Source organism: Mixophyes fleayi, chromosome 2, assembly GCF_038048845.1.
Source record: "Mixophyes fleayi isolate aMixFle1 chromosome 2, aMixFle1.hap1, whole genome shotgun sequence".
Lineage (NCBI taxonomy): Eukaryota > Metazoa > Chordata > Amphibia > Anura > Limnodynastidae > Mixophyes > Mixophyes fleayi.
In genome coordinates, this window is record NC_134403.1 from 331,688,775 (window position 1) to 331,715,436 (window position 26,662).

Consider the following 26,662-nt stretch of genomic DNA (forward strand, 5'->3'; position numbering starts at 1 on the left):
CGCCGACCTAGGGCCTGATTTAAGTCATAAGTGTCGTTTGTATTTGGACATGAAGTGCATGCAATTGCGTTAATTGGCGTAAGGTATGTTTTTGAGTACGCGCAGAGCTATTTCATGCAAGATATGCCACGCAAAGGGCGTACATCCGAACATGATTCGGGCCCCTTATCTGTACTAATGTGAAAGGGAAGTCACGAATAGGCTCCATTGAGGATAGTGGAGGAATGGAGTACAAATATATATATGCTATTCCTGTACTTGGTATTATCACCCAAAGCTGAGAAACCAGTCTCAGAGGTATGTCATGAGAAAATGCTTCAACATTATGTCCATGGTGAAAATTAAATCCTCCGTCAGTGCAGTAACAGGACATGAAATTGGCCCCTCGGGGTTGAAGGCATAGGGGCTCCCCGGGGCTGAAGGCGCAGTGTCCCCACAATACGTTGGCCCCTCGTGGGTGAAGGCGCAGGGCCCCCCCTAGATGCTGGCCCCTCGTGGGTGAAGGCGCAGGGGCCCCCCTAGATGCTGGCACCTCGTGGGTGAAGGCGCAGGGGCCCCCCTAGATGCTGGCACCTCGTGGCTGAAGGCGCAGGGGTCCCCCAAGACATTGGCCCCCCGGGGCTGAAGGCGCAGGGCCCCCCAAGATGTTGGCCCCCTGGGGCTGAAGGCGCAGGGGCCCCCCAAGACGTTGGCCCCCCGGGGCTGAAGGCCCCCCAACCAGCTCCAAAATTAAACCACATGTAACAAATAGGACTATTTCTCCTAATGACCACCAACATTACATTGTTAGCACCTCCATTACAACAATAAATACTATGTCAATACATTATTAGTACCCAAATTACAGCAATAAATACCCCCCCCTGACACACACACACTTATACTACATCAACACCCACCCACATTACAGCAATACCCCCACATTACAGCAATACCCTCTCCCACTTATTAACAATACTAAACCCCAAAACACTACAACATTACCACCATGCCACCGCCACACTGCAGCACTACCACCAATTATACGGTCACCACTGTCGGGAACCAATGTTCTGCTTTTTTCAAATCTCCCACAGTCCTTGTAGCTGTATAGAAAGGACACACTTCTGCGCTACTATACAAGGCTATAGTACACAATATAACAAAAAATAATAAAAAATATATATTATAAATAAGAGCCAACATGGATCAGATAAATACCCCAGATAAATATTAACACTGCTGCTATTCTCAGGCCTGTTGCATGGCCCTATACATGAAAACCAAACACAAACAAAAAGCAGAAGAAAGCGCTGTGGAAATAAAATTCCCCCTTAAGGATAACAACCAAATAGCTGAATGATGTAACCATAAGAATAATAATGACATAAAAATGTATTAAACACAATAAAATATTAAAACATAAAATGAAGCTAATATAAATAAAAACATAAACACAACCTCACTGAAGTACAAAATTTTTATATCATGAACAGAAGGCTTCAAAATGATGCAGCAACATTAAGGTTAATATATACAGGATAAAAACTCTGAATCCATTTGGGTGGAACAAATCCTGATGAAAAATAAAGCCACAAGTACTTTAAGTAGTCTGAATGTCCCATAGCAGTTCCAGGAGAGATGGAATACATTTCTTCTTGCTGGTATAATATTTCCACCCTCTGGAGGGGATAAAATCACATAAAGACTCACTCCTGTAGTAACTGAGATTACTGCCGACAAACAGCTCCAGCAGTTTCCCTCATTTTTCGGCTGTGTATAACAGGTGTATCCTTAATTGCGGTCTGGAGGGAAACAGTAGTAGGAAATTTTGGTTCCATCTCAACTAGGTGCCGTTGTTGCCCAGTGTAGAAGCCTGCCGTTATACAGCTATCCTTAAGGGGGAATTTTATTTTCACACACCTTTCTTCTGGGTTTTTTTGTTTGGTTTTCTTGTACTGAGAAATGTGAAAACGATCAGAGCTCTGACATGTGTTCCACAGTGAAACGCACAAACAGTTTCCTGTTCCTGTTTGACGTCTGTTGTGAGGAGGCGTGCCCTAACTTGGAAGCTGTCGGGATCTGGAAGAAAGTAGTGGCCAAACCTACCCCTGCTTCGGCTGCTCCCTGCACCAGCCCATTCAGCTATCGGCCCTTCTGGCATTTGCCAGAAGTGCCGGATGGCCAGTCCGGCCCTGTTCAAAGGTAATTGGCATATACCCAATGAGCAATAAAAGTGATTAACACCAAATAAAGATCAGAAGCAAGCAGGAAGTAATCCAGCCAGTAGCATATTATAATGTCTGCCATGTGTATCTGATAACTTTTTCCAGTGTCACTATGCATGTTCTGGTGAAAACAGTGTTAATCTGCCGCAGGTTTCAGTCATCGGCATCATTTATTTATAAGTCACCAAATTCCGCAGCACCATACAGCAAGGGTACATCAATCAAAACAAAATACATACAGTAATAATATATAAATACATAAATCGATAATACTTATGCACAAATTAGAATAAACTCAGTACAACAATACATGTAGCTAATACACGAAATAGCACAATACAGCATACCACATGCAGCTTACTGTGTAACGGACATACAGACAGGACCAATAGAATTTAGACAAATGGTGGAGAGAACCCTACCTGTGAGAGCTAACATTCTAGATGGAGGGCAGTGGTAGAAGTACACAGAAGAGGTAGGTTTGAAGGAGTGTTTGAAATATTTGAGATATTTGGGGAATAATCTTGTTGAGCAAGCTTTTGGAGTTCCTGTGGTGGTGGGGGCAGCTAGGGCCAAGTCTTGGAGCCTGGAGTGGGAGGACGTGATAGGTGCGGAGGAGAGGCGCAGGTCAATGGCGGAGCGTAGGGATCGAGCAGGGGCATATCTTGAGATAAGGTCAGTGATGTAGGGAGGGGAGGCTTTCTGGAGGGCTTTATAGGTGAGGGTGAGGAGCTTGAATTTGATTTGGAAGGCAGTGGAAAGCCAGTAGAGTGGTTTCCTGGAGGGTTCAGCAGATGAGCAACAGGAAAGAATGATTAGTCTGGCCGCATTGGTCATAATGGATAGACTGGTGGATAGGCGAGAGAAAGGAAGACCAATAAGGAGAAGGGTACAGTAGTCGGGTAGGGAACTAGCAGTGGATTTTTGCAATATTGCGGAGGAGGAGGCAGCAGGGCTGAGAGGAGGCCTTGATGTGATGAGAGAAACTAAGAGCAGAGCTGAGAATAACACCCAAGTAGCGTGAATGGGAAACCAGGGAGAGAGTGATGTAAACCGCGAGGGATATGTCGTGGGAACTATTGTGTTGGAGAGAGGAAGATGAGCTAAGCCGAACATCAGCTTGATACACAGGTTAAGACGTGGAGAAAGGTCAGGAGAGGAAAGCTAGATCTAAGTGTCTACAGCGGCGGTTCCCAAAGTGTCACTGGGGTGCCGCGGGCCAGCCCAAAAAAAAAAAGAAAGAAAACAAAAATTTACCAATCCGCGCGGCGCCGGGACCCAGCAGACTCCTCTCTCCCGCAGCTGTTACTGACGTCATTCAGTGACAGCTGCGGGAGAGAGGAGGCTGCTGGGTCCCGGCGCCGCGCGGATTGGTAAGTTTCTGTTTTCTTTCTTTTTTCTTTTTTGCCTGGCGCGGGGCAGAGGAGGAGGGGGACAGATGGCAGACCGAGGGCAGAGGAGGAGGGGGACAGATGGCAGGCAGAGGGGGACAGAGGGCAGAGGAGGAGGGGGACAGATGGCAGACCGAGGGCAGAGGGTGACAGAGGGCAAAGGAGGAGGGGGACAGATGGCAGACCGAGGGCAGAGGGGGACAGAGGGCAGAGGAGGAGGGGGACAGATGGCAGACTGAGGGCAGAGGGTGGCAGAGGAGGAGGGGGACAGATGGCAGACCGAGGGCAGAGGGTGGCAGAGGAGGAGGGGGACAGATGGCAGACCGAGGGCAGAGGGGGGCAGAGGAGGAGGGGGACAGATGGCAGACCGAGGGCAGAGGAGGAGGGGGACAGATGGCAGACCAAGGGCAGAGGAGGAGGGGGACAGATGGCAGACCGAGGGCAGAAGGTGGCAGAGGAGGAGGGGGCTAGATGGCAGACCGAGGGCAGAGGGGGACAGAGGGCAGAGGAGGAGGGGGACAGATGGCAGACCGAGGGCAGAGGAGGAGGGGGACAGATGGCAGACCGAGGGCAGAGGAGGAGGGGGACAGATGGCAGACCGAGGGCAGAGGAGGAGGGGGACAGATGGCAGACCGAGGGCAGAGGAGGAGGGGGACAGATGGCAGACCGAGGGCACAGGAGGAGGGGGACAGATGGCAAACCAAGGGCAGAGGAGGAGGGGGACAGATGGTAGACAGAGGGCAGAGGAGGAGGAGGACAGAGGGCAGAGAAGGAGGGAGACAGATGGCAGACCAGGAGGACGAGAGCAGAGGAGGAGGACAGAGGGCAAACCTGGAGGACAGAGGGCAGAGGAGGAGGACAGAGGGCAGATCAGGAGGACAGTGGAGGGGGAGAGAGGGCAGGGGAGGGGGAGAGAGGGCAGAGGAGGAGGGGGACAGATGGCAGGCAGAGGAGGAGGGGGACAGAGGGCAGAGGAGGAGGGGGGCAGAGTAGGATGGGGACAGATTGCAGACCGACGGCAGAGGAGGAGGGGGACAGAGGGCAGAGGAGGAGGGAGACAGTTGGCAGACCAGGAGGACAGAGGGCAGAGGAGGAGGACAGGGCAGATCAGGAGCACAGTGGAGGGGGACAGAGGGCAGAGGAGGGGGCCAGCATGACAGAGGGCAGATGAGGGGGCCAGCGTGACAGAGGGCAGAAGAGGGGGCCAGCGTGACAGAGGGAAGAGGGGGCAACGTGAGAGGGCAGTGTGCCTGGATGCAGAGGGGGCAGTGTGCCTGGTTGCAGAGGGGGCAGTGTGCCTGGTTGCAGAGGGGGCAGTGTGCCTGGATGCAGAGGGGGCAGTGTGCCTGGATGCAGAGGGGCATTTTTGCATACAACTAAATAAGTATTTCTGTCGTGACCTAAATACTTATTACAACTTTTTGACCCAACTACCTCTAAAACGGGACTGTTCAGTAATTATTTTGAAGGGGTGCCTTGAAAAAATTTGGAGACTCTAAGGGTGCCGCGAACTGCAAAAGTTTGGGAACCACTGGTCTACAGTGTAGAGGTAATAGTGAGAACGAAGTAGTGAATGAATTCAACTAGGGCAGTGGTCTTGAGAAAGAAGTGTAGAAGGCCAACGATCTTTGAGGGCCACCAAAAAAGAGGGGTGGAAACACTGAAGATGCGGATAGAGAGGTAGAAGGAGAACCTGAGGAGAAGAGTGGGCAGTGCCATGAATGCCATAGAAAACCATGATATACTACTTTACTAAAATGTAAACTAGTTTAGTGCAAAAATTGTTCAGTATACATTCAGGTTGGAGAGTAAACCAGTGCACAGTGATATGGGCAGTCCAGATACACGTAGTGATTTATCTGCATATACCGGATGAAATACAGGCAAATTTCAAGAATTCAGCAAAAAGAAAAATCCCAGTTTCTAAAACTGATTTATTCCCGAATGAAAAGCAATCACCACTTTTCAGCATGAGAATTCTTGAATAATGTGCTGCTGTTCAAAAATCTGCTGACGCATAAATGAGGTTATTGATCATCTATAGCAACTCTTGCCTTATCCATAATTTGTTTTTTACTCTCATCTACTACTAATGGGGACTAATGATGCAGAGTGACCATTTACCATGTACGCTAAATAGTGCCTGATAAGAAGTTAAGGAGTATTTATTGTGCAGCAAACACTTGTCTGTTTTAACTAATTATATGTCTCTGGGTAATTTATCTATGTTTCCAAAAAGTAAGAGAAAAAAAACTACTCAGAGAGAAGCAACACAGGGACATACATATAGATCTAGATCTATATATGCCTGATAAAGATAACCAGTCCGTCACACCTGTGATTTTTTGCTTGAGACTATAGAAGTAATAACAGCAGATTCTTCAAAACAAACTTTTATTGCACTTCTAGAACTCCACATTATAATAGTGGACACTTCCTCTCAGGTTATAATGTTTACCAGCACCATAGCATACTGGCTGCTTACAGTATATATGAACATACCATTTATCAATACAGTCTCTGATACACAGTGCTATGCTGATTAAAGTCTTAGGGGTATATTTACTAAACTGCGGGTTTGAAAATGTGGAGATGCTGCCTATAGCAACCAATCAGATTCTAGCTGTCATTTTGTAGAATGTACTTAATAAATGACAGCTAGAATCTGATTGGCTGCTATAGGCAACATCTTTACTTTTTCAAATTCGCAGTTTAGTAAATATACCTCTTCAACACCCAACACCCTTACACATGCTGCACACACCCCTATGCTCAATGATGGCTACAGTCAGTGCCCCAACTTAAGAGGCCATGTCACCAAGACATGCCCTCTGCACAGCCGCTGTATCACCAGCACTCCAGCAAGCTCAGCAAAGCACACACAATCTCGTCTGCTACTCGGCTCCCAATTCTAACCAACCTCCCCCCGAGTTCCCAGCGCTACTCAACTCAACAAGTCTACAATGAACACTTCACTTCCCAGCATACAACCGCTGCCCTGCAACCACACATCTACACACTGGGGGGAATTCAATTGATCGCATTACTCGTGAGAGTAACACGGCCCGCACACTATTACCGTTAGTACAGTAATTTTAACTCGGATTTCTGCTGGCGGCTCTCAGAGCTGCAAGCAAAAATCAGCATTGATATTACTGTACTAACGGTAATAATGCACACTATTACCATAGTAACAGTAATAGTGCGCAGGTCATGTTACTCATGAGACTGAATTCCTCACACTGAATGCAAACCATTCCCAACATAGAGCAATACATGTGCATATATGTCATACATCTTTTTAAACCAGATTTATCCCATTAGCTAGGTGAATAATCTCAGTCATACACATTTTACACCACATTTTCTTGGCATGGAAAGTCCATTAGTAAGTCTGAGCTCCAATACTTTTTCCTCTTCAACGCTCGACGGCAGCCATAACCGTGGGTAGGTTCCCTTTCAAGTTTAGGTAGAGAAAGTTAAATAACACACCCGGGATGGTATGTAAGGTAGCTCCTCCTCTCCCCTATTTCTTTTTCTGTCTCTAAAATAGGTAGGGCAGATAGTGAACTGTTATTTTCTGTAGTAGGGGCTTACCTTCTCTGGGGTCCTGACCAGTCTATGCTGCAGGCTGAGGGCAGGGCGGGCTATCTTGGGAACACTAGTCTGCTACCTCCAGGAACAGATATGGTGTAGCAGTTTTGAATTTGGTGCCATTTTTTGGACAGTGATGGTCTGCACACGCACAGCATTATAGCCCAACGGGAATCAAGATGGAGACCGGGCTAGTAAGAGGCTCAGAACTGCTCCAAGTCATACCCCAAACAGAAGGGCACCAGCAATAGCTTAGCCCCCTAAGATAGGGGTGCTGCGTGTGTGGTTTTTATTATTACTTCATTTCTCTTCAGTACTCTGGTAGAGCCTGTGGAAAAGAAGGACAGCAAGACGCATACAGTTTGTGGCACCTGTGATAAGCCTTTAGTGGATGAAGTTAAGGAGTCCTTTGCACAAAATGCAGTTCTCGGCCCTTACAGCGTGGATGAGAGAAGATTTTGTGACTTAGGAAGATATATGTGCCATGCAGTGGTAAAGAGAGCAAGGTCCCAGACAAGCATAAATTTTGCATTCCTCCAGTGGTGCATTTGGTGACATTAAAGAGTCATCTAGGATGTTTAATCTGGACAATGTGAAAATCCCACTAAGCATATTTACAAATCTATGGGAATCGTTCAGGAACTGGCTTCCACAGAGCCTCATAAATCCCTTTTTAAAGACTGTAATAGAAAAAAAAGTTAGAGTTTTCCCTGTACATCAGTTGGTGAAGGAACAGATTTAATAAAAACAATTGGCAGAGGTGGATAAGCGCCACTAAAATAAACAGGTTAGAATGTATGTAACCATTTAGTGATGAGGAGGCTCAGAAGTGGAGCATGGCCCCAAAAGTAGACGCACATGTGGCTTGTATATCATACAGAACTACTGTTCATATTGAAAATGGGGGTCTCTGCAGAGATCCCATGGATAAGAAGATGGAGAGTTGTTTAAGGAACTTCATACTTCTGGAACTACTTTGAAATCTGATTTAGCTATGGTATCGGTGACAAGAGTCCTTAGATTATGGCAAGAGACACTTCATACAGATGTCCAAGAAGAACCTAGCAGACAATACATGGTGAGAAGCATTGAAGTTATGCAGGAAGGCCGAGAGTTTTTGTGGGAAGCATTTTTTTGATATCATTGCTGTTCCTGCAAGAGCAATAGCCTCTGCAGGGGTGGCTGGTTGCACCCCTGGGTGGCAGATGCTCAGTCAAAAAATAGTCTAGCCAACCTCCCATTACAAAGACCCTACTGTTTGAAGACAAATTGTACACTATTACACAAAAGTCATCTGGGAGTAAATCTAACTCTAACTGCCTGTCACATAAACTGAGGCCTAAGTATTCTTCCTCGGCTCATTGAGCAGTTGACATTAAAGCTTTTATATATGATATTTTCTGTATTCTTATCTGTGGTAGATTTATCAAACCTGCTAAAAATGAAAAGTTCCAGTGTTGACCATAGCAACCAATTATATTCTAGCTATCATTTATATAGTACATTCTAGAGCATTATAGGTAGAAACTGATTGGTTGCTATGGGTAACACTTCCACTTTTAATTTTTAGAAGATTTAATAACTCTACTCCTCTGAGTTAACCCAATTCTGTATGCTTTTCATCATCCAATTTCACATCATGTTCATCATTTTACATCATGTATTGGTCTTATGCTGCCATTTGATATTTGTTTGTCTTTGCAGCCTTATTGTCCATCAATGGATAACTTTTGTATTTCTACTTTTCAGTGCAGAGATTTTTATTGTCTTTGCAGCTGCAATCTCCATTTGCTTTCTGTAGAATGTTGTTTGATTTCCTAATCTCATATTTTGAACATGTCATTTATTTACCTCGGTTTCAAGGACACTACACTGCTTACTCTATTGCTACAGTAGAGTAGTTTACCACCAAAAATGTTAATATACTGAAGTGGCCTAGTCAAAGCCCAGGGACTATATATAGTAAACTGCGACTATGAAAAAGTAGAGATGTTACCTATAGCAACCAATCAGATTCTAGCTTTCATTTATTTAGTGCATTCTACAAAATGACAGCTAGAATCTGGTTGGTTGTTATAGACAACATCTCCACAGTTTAGTAAATATACACCCAGATGTCAATCCAATTTAACGTCTGTGTCACCATTTACAAGTTACAATGATCACCGTCCAACCTCCATCCAAATTAGTGTAAGCAATTTTGCCAAGAAGAATGGGCTAAAATTCCAGTGCAATTCTAGATGTGCAACACTGATAGAGACTTACCCAATTAAACTCCTTAATTGCTGCCAAAGTAGGTTCTACCAAGTATTTTTGGGGGTTCATACTAATGCAATCACTTTTTTCAGTTTTTTGTTCATGATTAATTGGACAAATGGTTGGATTAAATATTTGTTGCCACATTTTTGAGTACTGTGTGTTGATTAGTGGGAATAAATTTCAAATATATTCAACGTGCTCCCATGTTGTACCACAGCAAAATGTGAAAAAGGCCAATGGGAGTTTATACCATTTATAGTCACTGTAAGTATAGTTTACTTTCCTATGAAATTTCATTAAAACATATTGCCATATGGTGTTCTGCATGGATAACCTTACTTTGCATATTTGCTTTCATTAAACTGATTGAGCAGTTATTTTGCTTTCTCTGCCAAAACAATGTAGGCTCTAATAAAACCATGTCTCTGGTGGCTAAATTATCATTAAAACTGAAAATTATATGATTTGGCTTTGTAAGCAACTAGCGTAAGAATACCACAGTATTTGCTCAGTATGAAATGTAATTGTTACAATTTTACATCATTGTGCAATTATGTAAGACATTTGTTATTGGGTGGTTATATGTGGAGAGATACAAGGATAGACACAGCTACAGCAGAAGTACGGTTTTTGGTTGTATAATTATATATACAGAAACTTACCAGTACTGAATGAAATGCTTCCAATCTCTCATCTCAGCTTCTAACCCCAAATGCCTTTTTAACACATTTAAATCTCTTCTCAACCCTCCACCCCAAACTCTCTGACTACTATCCGTATCCAAGGTCTTCCTAATTCAAGGACAAGATCCAACTTAACATGGTATCATCTTGCCTGACAGACAACCAGCTGAATTCCTTCTCCGCACCCTCTGACCCTTTCTCTTCATTTGATCCCACAAATGAAGATGAAGTAACTACTCTCTTCTTAGTTTCCTACTCTATCACCTGTCCTCTTGATCCTATACCTTCACAAATTGGTCGATCCCTGTCTCCTGTACTCAACTGAACTCTAACTAAAATCTGTAATCTCTCTCCACTGTTATCAATCTAACATTGTTGAGCACACAGTGATTACTACTACTCTAAAAAAACTAAATTCTGACCCAAACACTCTCTTAAATTACCGGCTCATCTCTCAGCTCCCATGCCCCTCCAAGCTTCTCAAGAGAATTGCCTACATTTGCCTCATGCGCTTTCTTTCCTAACACAATCTATTGGATCCTCTTCAGTCAGGCTTTTATCCCAAACACTCTACAGAGACAGCATTGACTAAGGTTGTCAATGATTTGATCACTGCTAAATCTAAAGGTCATTAGTCACTTCTAATTCTGGATCTCTCTGCTGCATTTGACACTGTTGACCACTCTCTTCTCATACAAACGCTACAATCCCTAGGTCTTCAAGACACTTTCTGTGAGGGAGCCATTCAGAGAAGTGTTCAAGAAATTGTTGGTGTGGTCCAGGGGGGCGATAGATCACAGCAACACGGATAGAGAATTGAGTAAAAATCCTAAGAGTATGTACTTCAAAAGATGTGAACGTGAGTGATGGGACGTTTGGTAGAACTGTGAATGTACACTGTGGAAAAAGAAGTAGTCCAACCCCCCCCTCCTTGTCTGCCTCCAGGTCTCGGTGGTATCCATTTCACCCACACTCCATGTGAAAGGGCTGCAGGTGAGGCAGTGTCTGATTGCGTGACCCATGTTTCTGTTATTGCCATAAGGTTGAGGTTGTCTGAGAGAAAGAGGTCATGTACGGAGGTAAGTTTGTTACAAACAGAGAGTGCATTCCAAAGGGCATATTTAAAGGACTTTGGAAGAGATGGGAGACAGGTGATGCGTTTGAAGTTCGCTGGATTTCGGTAGCGTTCAGATATATGCGTGTGGGAGAAGTATGGGGGACCTGGATTAGGTAATATATCACCAGCTAATAGAAGCAGGGAGGAAGAAAGATAAGAAAGATGATTGTAAGATGTGTGTCCTTTTAGTTTCTGGCGACAGAGTGAGGCTGTTATAACTATTTAAATAGGAAAACAGTTCATGAGTGTTAACTAGAGGTGAGTGAAGTAATTGTTACAACTCACCTGTTCTCGCTCCAGCGCCGCGATCCTCTCTTCCTTCCGGGTCGCGGCGGCGCTGTCACATGACAGTCAGGGTGGGGAATTCAAATCTGTAGACTACTAAAGTCCTGCTCTGACGCCTGGACAGCGTCAGAGCAACTTCCTATGTACCCTGACTAGGTGCTTCTCGTGTGTCTCCCGTGTACCAGCTCCTTACAGGCTTTTCAGTCATTAACTCCTCGTGTACCAGACCCCGGCTTGCTGACTACCTATTATCTTCACTTCAAGTGTACCAGACCCAGGCTTGCTGACTACGTATTATCTTCACTCCAAGTGTACCAGACCCCGGCTTGCTGACTATGTATTATCTCCACTCCAAGTGTACCAGACCCCGGCTTGCTGACTACGTATTACCTCCACTCCAAGTGTACCAGACCCCGGCCTGCTGACTACGAATTATCTCCACGCCAAGTGTACCAGACATCGGCTATCCTGATCCTACCTTCCAGTTCCAGTGTTATCGTGGGCTACCTCCTAAACCCTTACCTCTAGAGGCAGATCAGTAGACCGCGACCTGCGATCCTCCGCAGCAAAGCCCATCCCGCCTTGCGGCGGTTCTTGGCGAACACCAGGAGGTTCTTTAGACTCCGCACCACCGGCCGGCCAGTGCTAATGTAGAGTAAGGCAAGTACTCCATATTCATTACTTACATTGCTATATAAATGTTACAGTAATGAAGGGTCAATGTGGACAGAGGTGTGTGTTGCAGGAAGGGTGAAGGAGGATATAGTTCTAAAGATAATGCTGTGAAGGGAAAGCAAGAATTTTTTTTGGCAAACATTAGTATTTTGAAGGAAAATAGCAACAAATGCAGGAATTAAAAAGAATTACCTAGTTGTAATGTCCTGTGCATTCAGAAGTAGCAAAGTAAAGATGCTGCAGATGTAGATTAGTTCAAGAGGCCTTCAATTTTTGTTCAATGTTTGTTCAACTGTCTTGTTGAACTGTATTTTCTAAACACTTTGTGAGAAAAACACTTAGTGTAGAAAACACACGTCTGCCCCCACATACGTCTCCCCCAGACTAGATCTATCCTCTCCTGATCTCTCACCATCTGTGTCGGTACATATTACTGACTGTCTTTCTGCCATTTCATCTTGGATGTCCTCTCGTCAACTCAAACTCAATCTTTCAAAAGCAGAGTTACCGGTAATAATATTCCCACCCACCAACCTACCTGACATTTCTATTTCTGTTGACAACATGACAGTAAATCCCACCCCGCAAGCCTGCTGCCTAGGTGTAATAATTGAGTGAGAACTATACTGTGTTCTTCGCATCTACTCTACATCTAAATCATGTTACATACATCTAAAAAACATTTCCACAATAGCACATATCTCACACGAGACACTGCAAAAACTTCACAGAATCAGACTCACAACCCTACAATCTATTTTGTCAGTGGCTAGACTGATTCTCCTTGCAAATCGTTCTTCCACTACTGATCCAATCTGTCACTCTCTACATTGGTTGCCTGTTTTTCCAATCTTATATAAAATACTTCTACTTACATGCAAGGCCATCAACAAAACGGCACCAACATACATCTCAATACTTGTAGATACAAATTATCATCTGTTGCTGCAGAGTTCTGTGGCACTTCACAGATAAATGATGATGATGGTCAAACAGTGACAGCCAACACAAATCTCTCAGTGAATGCTATTATGTTTTAGAGCCAAACACTTTTCAGGGACAATGGTAATACTTACCTCTGAGCTGAGAATGCATTCTTTTCCTCCCCTGCATTCTCTAACTCCCCCTACAGTTATCAGAAAACCTTATGAAAACCTCTCTTCTAGCCTTGTTAGAATATTGGTCAAGCCATAGCGCCATCTTTTTCACCCTCACTAGCTTCAGGTCCCCTAGCACCTCAGGACTGACCTCCTCCCACTGACCTCCACCTTCACATGTGTTAGAAGTGACACAAGAGGCCCATCTTTCACTGGCCCAATAGGCAGCCCTACCCTGGGTCAGCCACCCAGTGTTTTGAGTGCCAGTCAAGAGGGTGGAAAATATTTACCCAACATAGATGATAATTTGGTATGAACGTATTTAAAAATTTAAAAAGTGAGGAGCATTTCTGGGGGGGCTTTTCCCCAATAATGCTAGCCAGTGTGGCAAAGACTTGCAACCAATGAACAAATGTCCAGCCCTGTCAGTGAAAACTGGCTGCCCCACACCTTGTTCCCATTAACTGAGCACAACCATGACATAGCAGAATTTATATTACTGGCAGGACTCCTAAGAACTCAATATGTGTAATGCTGGTCATCATCATCATTTATTTATTTATATAGCGCCACTAATTCCACAGCGCTGTTCAGAGAACTCACAGCAGTATCTGCCACAATAGAACTTACAGTCTAAATTCCCTAACATACACAAAGACACACTAGGGTCAATTTGATAGCAGCCAATTAACATACTAGTGTGTTTTTGGATTGTGGGAGGAAACCGGAGCACTCGGAGGAAGCCCACGCAAACACGGGGACAACATATATGTCAAATCAAATGAGGGTGTAGCAGCTCTTCTGGTGGAACCAGAGGGAAGTACCTTATGGGATCCTGATGCCTACAGGGGCCTTGTTGGAGACCAGACATTTCAATGTTGCCTTCCCCTGGCACCACAACCATGTTCACTGAATGTCACTAGTATATCAGCTGCTTTCATTCTGAGCCCCAATCTTGTTTTTGTCAGCTTTATCTGTATGTGTGTGTATGGGGGAGGGGGGTTGTTGATATGTACTCCCTGTGGTATGACCTGTGCCCTGCTTTGCCTCCTTTAGCCTTGACTGTGTCACTAGAGGAGGATTTGAAGTGGGGTGAATTCCCCCTAGGATCACCTTGTGGGGTATCTATCACTCTGCCTCCATTTGCTTCTAACCAAACATTACTTGGCTGCTCCTCTGGCCACAAGGAGGATCCATTGTCTGCACCCTATTGACTATCACAAAGACCACTGTACACTCATCTGGCCCATGCGGTGCAGCTTGGATCACACCACCAGACCCAGCCATTGCATGTGCACTAGAAGTGACTCCAGACCCAAACAGCCTGGAAATAATCTCCAACTGTTTTCCTGAATACCGGCCCACACAGTCTCCAATGCTGCCTCACAACTTGTCATTACTCCAGATGCCATTCTTCCAGAAGATGCCTCTCCTGCTCTTGTGACTGTCTCCACTATTTCCAGCAGGCCTATGATTCCAGCAGGCATACCTGCAACATGAAAACCAAGAAAAGCCTTATGCTGCAGGAGACTCTTATTGCTTGGAAAGAGGAGGGGAACTACATAACCACAGACGGTATAGCTGCTAGCGGTCAGATATGACACCACTCTCCGCTTCCTCCTGCTCTTCTAACCTAGGTAGCTGGACTTATCCCAGTCCCCAAAAAATTTCTGAAGAACTCCCACAGGTCTGCTTCCTAGATCCATCATCATCATCAGCATTTATTTATATAGCGCCAACATATTCCGTAGCGCTTTACAATTGGGGCCAAACACAGTAAACTAATAAACAAACTGGGTAAAACAGAGGTGAGAAGGCCCTGCTCGCAAGCTTACAATCTATGGGACAATGGGAGCTTGATACATGAGGTTAAGTCTACATTTTCCATTTTGGTCCAGCCCCAGTGCAAAGGTAAAAGTGACTCATAAGCTAAATGATCCTCTCACACAACAATGTTGGTCATGGAGTAATTGTCTTGTGTGAAATTGTGTAACGGATGGTAATAGGGTAATGTAGTGAGGTTAAGAGGGTGGTTAAGGAATATTATAAGCTTGTCTGAAGACCCTTGAGCCTTCCTCTGCTCCACAAACAGCAGTTGTGGGACATTGCAAAGCTCCCATTATAGAAACATGTCTGTCCAGCTGACTCTTTGCAGGGAGCTTAATGATTATGAACTTCCCATACTAATGCACAAGTGCCTTTGGATTCTGCATTAACTCTACAAATCATTAATTTTGAGCACTTGTGTACAGAAATGGGGGTGCCAGGAAATAGAACAGTTCATGTCTCCTTGAGTAGCTACCAGGTTGCCATTGATGGTTCTCCAATTATTATGGATACTTATAAACTTCCAATAAGAAATATGTCTCATCCTGTGGATGTTTATAAACATCATCATGACAGAACTGGTACAAAAACATTTTTTTATACCTATCATTTCCTGGTTCGCCTACTTAACACAACACAAATATATGTTTGTCTCGTATACTACTAAATGAACATACAGAACATAAAATAAAATTCTCTTTTAACTTCTGAATGTTAAAAACAGTTAAGAAACTCATATAATCTGTATGCATTATTGTGTTAAAGCCTTATACTGAAAAGTACCTCCAAGTCTGTTTGTTTGATATTTTATGCCGTTGTGCATATGAATGTATTGCTTTAACAAGTTAAAGTTTTCATCTATCCGACGCAGTACACACCGATTATCGTTCCTGGGCTGTTTGCAACTATGAAGCTTGATCGTGAAACAAGACGCTAATCTTGCACACTGGGAACTAAACGGCAGTAATGTATTTTATCCGGCAGGTGTCGCTGTTTTACAGCCCTTCAGTCCAAATATCTTAGGCTCGTCATAGCGGCTTACTAGCCTTTCTCAGTCTCCTCTCTATCACTGACTCGCCGGACTGGGTGACGTTGGACGACAAAGATGGCGGCGGGAAGCAGTAACTACTGGGAAGGTGAGAAACGGCTCCTGTGACAGGCTGTCCCGGGAGAGGCGGACATCATAGGCAGACAGCTGCCGTGTCACTGCTGTGCTCCAGCTGCTCGGTGGTCTCAGTAGGAGTGACAGCTAACCTCTTTGTATTAAAATGGAGAAGATGACTGTTTACCATGTAGAGACTGTTATGTATGTGGTTATGGGAAAATAAGACAAGTACAAACTGGAGTTGTTCTGCACATTTGTGCAGTATCTTGTTTATCTCTTCAATTCCCATATCTGATCTATATAAAATAACTATCTTCTATATTTTGTATGTTATCATCAGATTGTGTGATGCAGTCAATTATTTTATGTATAAATGTGAAAGAATCACTCTGTTCCGATCATCTGGACCCATATGCAGCCCTGTCACATTGTGGGATATTACATCATTTATAATCCATAGGATGTGGTGTGATAATCTGGAGATTATATTGTCACAAGCGGGCAGTAGTTAGTTTAAATATGGAAAACACTGTTAGAATAAATAAGATCACCCAGGTAGGTGTACTGTTTCCTGTATAAAAGCTGCCTGACTGGCCTGGTATATTTGAATTGTCGCTGAACTAACTAACCCTTTCACTTGCAATATGTTTGTAATTTATATTATGGCATCACATTCCACCTAACTCCTGAAGTTGCAAGCAGCAAGAAGCAGTTTTGTGAGGGTTTTTTTTTTTTTTGAAGCACTGTAGTTGTAAAGGTTAACTTATTGTGTTTGCACATACTTGCCTGTTGGAAAAATTCAGGAGTCATCTTTACTGTAAAATAGAACATGATGATCTACCTACTTTCAGAAGTTGTTTTGTAATGTCCTATTTCTGTTTAATAAAAATACATTTTACAGAAAGAAGACATGACTGAACAACTATTAACAAATATTATGTCATCACGGAAGTGTTGGTAGAAGAACATGTAATAGGTAATACACAGTAGTCCAAGATTGGTCCAGAAATATGGTGAAATACGTCATGTAATCACTGTTTAGGATCCTGAACAGACAAAACTGGGATCTCAGTGTTTACTAATAACTGGACATAAAAGTGTACTGTAAATTTTAAACATATATGTTTTCTGTCCACTTACATTTGATTAAATGCAATATTTCCCATTAAAGATAATCAGAAAATCAGTCTTTGTGTACAAAAAATATCTTTATATGGTGCTCAACATCACATTGAATCAGTCGCATCATCCCTCTCCTCTTCATACAGTGTCACTAAACTTCACTGTTGACAAAGGATAGGGGGAGATAAATCTAGAACAAATGCTACAGTGGTTTATATAGTAGATTCTGCTGAATATGTATGTTCTGTACTTTTCAAATTTCAACAACAATTTCCAGTGACACATTGCAGTTTGGCAGATGAATCCAAACTTATTGTACTGTGAGCACTCCAGACAGACATACTGGAATTCATACATATAAAAATAGGACATAACCACTTGACATGATCATTGTAATAAATTGTGCTGTTTTTTTTTTTTTTTGTTTTGTGTTTTTTCTTTTCCTTTTCAATTTTTTATTGAGGTAAAAAATATGACAAGTACAATTGAATGCATTCTAAAATACATTTATGTTTTCACAATTCTCTTACAATCCAATGAGTCGTCAACATCCCATATCCATTTATTCCAAACATTCCCCTTTAAACAGGACTTAACTATCAGTAGGTATAGACAGGTTGATTGGAGGATCTGCAGAGACCATTCTTAACTCAAACCATTCAGTAATATGGAAACTGTTCCAAAGTTGTGTTCGTATAATGTGAGGTAAAAGAACTATAAAACTCTCCCATGTGTCAAAGAATTGTTTTACTCTAATCTCCTTTTGTAAAGACGTCTCTATCCAATTGTACTGTTTTTTAAATAGTTTTACTTTAATGCATTTTAATTTAAAAGAATATGGGATAAAATCAGCTACCAATACCAAAACAAGGAAATAATATTGGGCAATGGTTTGGAATTTTCATGTATAACATTTACCATGAACAATTCTTTAAAGGTGTTTTTTCACTAAGGGACAACACTATCTTCTTTATACCTGAACCCATGTAGCATTTTGGTGCTGATCTTTCCCCTGAGACACATGCTATTTTGCCTTCCATGCTGTTCCCTAGTCTCCACAAATATCTGCTTCTTTTAGAACTTTGGCCAATACTTCTCCCTCCACCGTGTATCCTCAGGATAGCCATGGTTCCTGGTATGTCTTTAATGACATCTGGAAGCAGTGTTGTAGAAGGTAATGTTGCAGAGCAATAATAAGTCACCACTCAGTGGATAGCCGTGTCCAAAAGCTGTTAAATTTAAGGTCTTGAGACTGTCACTGAAAATCATGGAAGCTCTGATAATCTTAATTGTATTCGGAGATAAGGACTCAAGGTGACAGATCCAATCTGCAGTTTTACTTCATGTTGTCCTAGGTGGGCAGAACACATAGAAACTGCAGTACACTTGTGTCTCTAATATACTGATGACATGTTTTCTCTAATTTCAGTACTGTCAATGGGTGAACAATGCTGCAACTACATTTGAATAAAAGCAAGCAAAAAAACCAAACCGTGGTGCGCCTACACATAAAATGACCACTGCTGCACAGAAGCCAGTTTTTTTTATTTTGTGCATAAAATCTCTGAAATATAAAAAGGTGGCAAATAAATTAGGCACTATTGAAAATGGCAAAGTCTACTGTTATTTCACTGTGTCATGGGAACTGATTTAAATGACTTGATTTGTTTAACACATAAGTCGTGACTTCCACTTTTTTTTTTGTTCAACAGACCTGAGGAAGCAGGCCAGGCAACTGGAAAACGAGCTAGACCTCAAATTAGTTTCCTTTAGCAAACTCTGCACAAGTTACACCCACAGCAACTCCAGAGAGGGAAGACGCGACAGGTATAGGTACTATCTGATTTTTGTTTTTTTATTGGTTTCTTTATCTCTTTTCTTTTTCTCTAAGAACTTCAGATAATTCTACAAGCTGTTAATATTCTTTGATTCAGAACATAACTTGCTTGTTTTAATTGGAACCATGAGTATCTTGCTCCGTAAAAATCCCAAATGTCTTTTCTTGTCTTCACAAATATATAAGGTGTGATGATAACAGGGTGTTAGGGCTTTAGTCCAGTAGGTGATCCAGGTAGGTGGTCCTGATGTATTCCTAAGGTAATCCAACGGTGGTACACCAGCAAACTGAGGATATCCCTGGATCCACCCAAGCTGTATTTCCTGTCTTTTGAATAGAGGATGCAGAGTCCCAGTTAAGCTAAAACAAATTGCCTTCTGGCCAAATTGTGGAGTTAGGTGTCCTGACCAAGCTATATGCACACTTCCTGCATCCAAACAATAAACCCGTTTCTCTGTTGCCAGGCTGTGATTATGTTTTGCCCAGCCCTGCTTTAAATACATTGCTTCCATTTCAGCTGTAAGTACGCTGCTGCCGGCCACACTGAGAGATACAATTTCCCAGACCAAGCTATAGATACGTTTCTCCTGACAGAGCTGGAAATCCTGTCTTTCGCACCTAATGGTCCCGGCTGCTTAGCCAGTGCACTCTTATCAGCGTGATAGGTATCTGAACCCCAGTCTCCCAGTTCCAGCAGGTACACCAGGTGAACAGATCCACAAGCAACTCAGGATGGAGCAGAGATTCGTGGCAGCAAGTAGGGTACTTGTGGGTTAAATGCAGGATCAGATACAGGAATCGTGATGCAGCTGGTGAGAGACAAAATTCTACACCAGGCCTGTCCAACCTGCGGCCCTCCGGGTGTTTGTGAAACTACAAGCCCCAGCATGCTTTGCCGTAGACAACCAGTTGATAGCTGGAAGGGCATGCTGGGACTTGTAGTTCCACAACACCTGGAGGGCCACAGGTTGGACAGGCCTGTTCTACACCAAGCTCAAGGAACCCTGGAACAACCTGAAGTCTACCCTGTAGGCATTTTTAAGGGGTCCCAATTTACCACACTGGGAATCCCTCCATCCAGGGTTATCAACAGGTCAGCGATGCTGGGAGGTGTTTGAGGGATGGGCAGGGATTCTCTCTGTGCTTCCCTCCTGTGCTGACCTGGTGCCTAACTGTCTGTTAAAGCCCAGGGGAGAACAATGGTGGTCTGAACTGGTTAATGAGGTTCCTAATCCCTGTTGATGAAGAACAACGCCTTCTTTTAACCCCTTACAAGCATTTGTGATGTTGAAGGAGCTGTTCACTTTCTTTGATTATGATGAGAGGGGGATGGATGCCAGGAAGTGTCCCATACACCATTTTGTACTCCATAGGGAAAGGGTCCAAATAGCAAACTTAGGAGTCCATAAATATATACTCCAGTTGGAATGTTTCAGAGTGAGCGATGGGAAGATGAGGTCTGTCAGGCCCATCTTGTCCTTTTAACCTCTGATCCAGATCTGAGGAGCTCTGTGTTAGATGCAGGCTGTCAGTGCTAGTCGGTAGTCCCAGCATATGTAGCCCTGTACATTCATTTCAGGCGTGCATTTGTGTTTTAAAACTAAAAATTGAATGAAACGTTTTTTTTGTAACCACTTTTGCTGCATTTTCTTTACCACAGCACTCAATGTCCTAAATGATTACGATATGTGCAGACGCATATTAAATAAAGAAAATGAATTACTACTTGCCTTTGAGGGTATAATGAACAGCCTGCTGCCTTAGTTCTTTGTGGCTTTTCCCCAAACTCGAATCTGCTTTCTCCTCAATCATTGTCTTATCTGAAATATCTTCAGGTCTAGTATGGTCATGAAAATGTTGAGCACATATTTAGATATAAATACTATTACTCTTTTATAACAGGAACATAATTTGGGATCAGGCTTAATCATTCTGTAAAGGGCCACTAAACCTCAAAATTAAAATGTAGAAATGAACAGTGAAGGTAAAATAAATTGTTCAATGCCAACCTGACATTCCATTGCAGCTCTGTTAATATATAAAGAATTACCTTCCCACTGCATTAAACAACTAGCTCCTTCTACATCTTTAGGACAGTCTCCTAAACTAACCTAATACAGGTCAAAAAGCTCAGACTGCAGTCTTATGAGTTGCTGTGACATTCAGGGCCCTGTCCCTGTCTGTGAATCAACCAGTTGAGTCCACTTATCCCTTGTCCATTAAGATACATCAGGTGTGTAACCCCCATGAGATAATTGGATTCGCCCAGAAAAGTAATATACCTCGATAATTCTAAAAATCATGATTTCTTTTCTGTATGTTACATGCAACTTAATTTTCCCCAAGTGAAATGATTTAAAGAGTGCCTGCTGCTTTTATGATAAATTGATTTTCACTTTGTGCCTTATATACATGTAAAACAAAGAAGATAAATTAAGAGTTTTTCTATGCACCTTTCAACCAAGAACATCGAAAATTGCTTATGTTGGACACAAATGCCCCAACTCAGCCTGAGAGTTTATTTAACAGTTAATTTTCCTCACAATGAAGGGATCTGTGACTTCTGCACAGGAGCATGTTGTTTTTCTATGCTCTATCTTGAGCAGGTGGTGCAGAAAAAAATGAGAACTGTAAAAATTGACTGGTTCTTTTCACATGTGGTTTTTGTTAGTTATATGCTAACGTTAGTCAGTTTGTGGGAGGCTGTAGTGACACCATAGAATAGATTTGAGCAAACCACATAAAGAGGAGGTATTGCCAATTGCAAACAATACGATTCTAGATATCATTTGTCTAGTATATTCTAGAAAATGATTGGTTGCTGTGTGCAACACCTCCACCCTTTTGATAAATCTCCCCAGTCTAAAACATTCCTTTTGTTAAGCATCTTACATAATTATGCTACTTTCCCCCCAGTTCTGATACGACGCCACTTCTAAATGGATCAAGTCAGGATCACATGTTTGAAACTATGGCTTTTGAGATTGAACAGCTTCTGGCAAAGGTATTTAAATCCATTACTTGTGCGTATTGTATGGCTCTTTTTGGGTAGGGGAGCATACATCACTACCTGGAATTCATGGCTTTTGCAATGGGGTAATCAACGTTTTGAACGCTGCTTTCTGCTCATCAGATTCTTGGGAACCAAATGAAATGGTTCCTGGGCACAACACTGGAACTAGCCACAAGTTATTCCAGCAAGTACTAAATTATTTTGTTGCTGTGCCACCTTTTCATATTACCTTGTCTTTTCTCGTATAGCTGATACGTTTCTGCTTGGTTTTGCTGGGCTGCCATGTAATTACTCACTGACAGGTATCTGCCAGCGAGTGTGTGTGTATATATATATATATATGTCACCTATTTTCACATTAGGGTGTGTATGGTGGCACAGTGGTTAGCACTGGGACCATGGGTATCCATGAGTTTTATGATCTCCAGCGTTTGCGTTGGTTTCCTTTGAGTGCTCTGATTTCCTCCCACATTACGTAAAAGCCCAATACATACTGGTAGTTTAATGTGTGTGTGCTTATAAGGTCCACTGGGGCAGGGACTAATGTGTATGATTAAACCTGATCTGTAAAGTGCTGGTTTGTATGGTGATTCTTTACAAATAAAGATTTAATAAATAATATATTCATGTCATTACTAATGGAGTGTTATGTGTGCAGCTTCGTGCCCCAGCACATGGACTAGACTGTTAGTTACAATCTACATTTCCTGGCCTTTGTATAGAACTCTGTGTATACTTCCCAAGTTGCCTCTAATGTTACACCGTGCTGATATGTGAGCTTAGACACAAAAACGCTTATGTTATTGCATTTTTAAACATCATTATGGAGGTGAGGGGATCTCGCTCGTGCTAGACACCTTGTTATTGACACCTAAATGCTGTTTGTACAATATGATAGCACTGCAGTGATGTCATTAGGGATTTCCTCCATGCCTGATGGTCTAGGTGCTTTCTTGGAATAGTTGTATCATTCCATTCAGATTTATGTGGTCATTTACTGCTATTGTAGTTACTAATAAATCCAGTCTGCATTTGATTTATAAATAAAATAAAAAAATAGAGCAGGCCTGTGCTCTGAAGACCCTTAAAGTGCTCTCCTAGTTTTACAATTTTTCATTTTGTTTTTTAAAAACATGAATAATAAAAGTTAAGAGATAACAGAAATCCTTGTGTCTGCCTATATAATTCCCTAATACTTTGATTAAAAGCACATGTTTGGGAGAACTAAACTACTACATAACGGGATATTTATGTAAAAATAACAGTTAGAAAAGTATGAAACTGTTTTTTTCGTGCCAGAATGGTCAAACAATCAGAGCTGGGTCATTCCATGTCCGTTCAACCAGGGTTGTCCACCACCCATCTCAGATTTTTATGAAATTTTTTTTTAGTTAAGAGAGGATGTCAAAACAACTATTTCTGCCAAATATCTAGACAACTTCATTATTTTTTTTCTCCACTATAAAGCAGAGTACCCGGCTGATTTTTTTTTGTGGTAGTAATTTATACCTTTTTAAAACAGCCCCCCAAAAATGGGATCCCTAATGTCAATTGCACCTAGTGTTTTTAATTATATTCGAAAAACGTGCGTTTTTGCCGTAACGAAAAACATGAGGCAGATAAAGTCATTTGGTTTGGATTTTTGGATTCGGGAGGAAGAGTTACCTTAGGGGTCCAAATTTGGTGGTGATTCCTTAATAAACACCCGCGGTACTACAAATAAACTGGATAAAGAAGCCGCGATTAGTAAATTATTTAATAAATTGAAAAATCAATATTTAATCAACTAATTGTCAGACAGTTGAGGTATTTGGCAGAAATAGTTGTTTTGACATCCTCTCTTAACTAAAAAGATTTAAAAAAAAATCTGAGAAGGGTGGTGGACATTTCATGTTTTTTGGGTGATCTGATGTGGAATGACCCAGCTCAAAAACAGTGAGGAACTTGAGCAGCGCTCCAATGTATTCAGTGCTCTGCTGCTTCCTTCTCATTTGGGGGGTGGCATAATTGGCACAGAGGGTCAGTTTATCCTAAATCATGGAAACCACAATCAATTACCTAAGAGATTGGTTATCGTAGTCCTCCTATATATCGCTGTATTTTACGTGAAATTTAACACTATCTTCTGCCCAATTCTATGTAGTTCTGTGAAAATGTGATGTTTGTCTATATACATCTTTATGTGCCTTTAGTTACTTGAGACTTTATTGTTACAGCTTACCGGGGTCAATGACAAAATGGCTGAATACAGCAGTACAGCTGGCGTGACCTCTGTAAATGCTGCACTAATGCACACATTACAGAGACATCGAGATATACTGCAGGTAATTTGTGTGGATTATTTTGTGTTTTAATGACCCATTTATATCATTGTTTGGTGTTGTGATTTTTTGTTACTGTTAGTAATTTAGTACACATTATGCTTCAATGCATGAATTGTGTATTTGATTTGTTAGTGAACAAATGGAATCGGAAACTGAGCAAATAGATTAATGATCTGTTAGAGTACCTGTGTCCTACTCACAGCAGGGACAAACGCATGATTTTAAAGGGGGGGTGTCCCAATATTTGAATCTGGAGAAGACAAACCTGCTATCCCTGTGCACAGAGGCATATAACAGCTGTACACATAACAGGGGTACACAGCTTTAGATGGCACTATGCACCGTGTTTTGTGTGTGACTAAGGCAAGGAGACTGCCCACTTCTCGCCGATGTCCCTGGCACAATCGACAGCAACAGCAAAGTGATTCCTGACATCTTGCTTTCAGATGGGAAGCTTGATCCTAGCAGCCAATTATCCAGCTCGCCCAGTGGTGTGTAGCAAGGAGCCATGGCACCTGGAGCGAGCATCCTCCTGTGGGTCTGGTACTTAATTGAGACACTGGAAATGCCGGAAGTTAACCTGTCATTCACAATGTTGACAATCACACTGTCCACATTTTCAAGCTGTCCCTAGATTGGAAGTGTCGGCATTTAGCCTGCTGACATTTTCACTGTCGGAGTTGTGACCGCATCTACCTCCTGTGGCTAATGACACAAGTGGATGTGACCAGCACACAGGGTGTGCTTTAGAAACGCTAAGTAATTGTTGATGAGGTGGAGGTTAATGGATAGCAGTGATTAACTCCTCCTCAACCTCAGCATCACAGATAGGGTGGTACCTAGCCATTTTGCTGGCATTGCGTCTGTATTCAGGGAGAGGGAAGTGTGAACCTCCATGTCTCTTGCCACCCCATCTATCTTCTCTGAGCATGGCGGTACTACAAAGAGAGCCATGCTCCATGAGCATTGTGAGTAACAGACCTTAATACAGCGATCTAGGTACATGAATGATGGCAGCGATATTCCGTAAGGAGACATAACTCTTAAGTGTTTCAAGCATAGGTGATGGTGGGGTGGGGGTGTCTGGGCAATGAGAAACTGTCCTAACAGCACTTCTGCACATTGGAGGCAGTTATGAGTAAACCATTAGGATGCAACCTATCATTTCACTAGGAAGAAGTGACTCATGATTAGTGGTTATGATGCGTTTCAGTTCCTATGATTCCTAGCTACTTGTGTATTGATTCAGCCCACAGAGTGGCTCCTTACATTTTGTATAGGTGACATTTGCTCTTTAAGCTTAGTGATTTTTCATATGGGTTAGAAATAACTGGAATATTTTCAGTATATATCAGCATTTACATTCATTATTATTCCGATCATTTGCTGCTGTTATAGGACAAATATTTTCTTGTTGAATACATTTGGAAATGTTCACCGGTTATGGCCTATTGGGCAGTATTGCTCTTCAGGTTTAACACTGTTCAATCAGATATATTGTTGTGCTTGATTTATGAATATAAGCCATATTGTGGTGTTTATATGTTCAGCTTCCTTAGCGGCTTAGAATAATTTAGGAGTTCATGATAAATATCGGATGCGTTTTCTGCTGCACTGTGTGGCATCTTACTAATAAAACATAGCACCAGTACATCTGCAGTCACATCTGGACTATATATAAAACTAAATACTCAGGGTGTCTACAATAGGTTTATCCACATGTGAAATTCAGTGCTTGTGACACACACAGGTTCCTCCTTTATCGAGAGGAGTGACAAACAGTGGATGACAGGCGAATTAGCCAAGAGATGCTAGAGAATGGAAGGGAATGGACATGCGTACAGGGAAACACATTTCTGCTCTTCTGATAATAACTGTATTAGGAAGCTGAGAACAGACAACAGATGATGCAATAAAATTTCATTGCTTCAATGACTAATTTGAGATCTAAAATACAAAAAGCTGACCTGTTGCCGACCACCGAAGCCTTAAATGGTGCATCTCTGTCTTGATTCTATGTAATAATCAGGTGTATTACAATATAGTAATAGATAGTTGCTTTAGTTCTGTGGTAGCCCTAGTATGCAATAAGATTGCTGTATATCTTTTATGCTTTATTACATATT

General features: G+C 42.4%; 1 protein-coding gene across 4 annotated transcripts in view; it reads left to right on the forward strand.

Moving 5' to 3' along the window:
* Window positions 1-2,056: 2,056 nt before the first annotated feature.
* Window positions 2,057-26,662, forward strand: part of LOC142139358 (Golgi SNAP receptor complex member 1) — a 71,340-nt gene continuing 46,734 nt past the window's right edge. Inside the window, exons 1-4 of one of the 4 annotated variants that reach the window (XM_075196893.1) lie at window positions 2,057-2,184; window positions 19,075-19,195; window positions 22,116-22,203; window positions 24,429-24,536. In XM_075196893.1, coding sequence (XP_075052994.1) covers window positions 2,160-2,184; window positions 19,075-19,195; window positions 22,116-22,203; window positions 24,429-24,536 — 342 coding nt within the window. In that variant the 5' untranslated portion in view covers window positions 2,057-2,159. Of the gene's footprint in view, window positions 2,185-16,143; window positions 16,272-16,321; window positions 16,442-19,074; window positions 19,196-22,115; window positions 22,204-24,428; window positions 24,537-26,662 lie in introns of those variants that run through there. The other 3 variants (XM_075196894.1, XM_075196892.1, XM_075196895.1) reach the window with 3 other exon arrangements.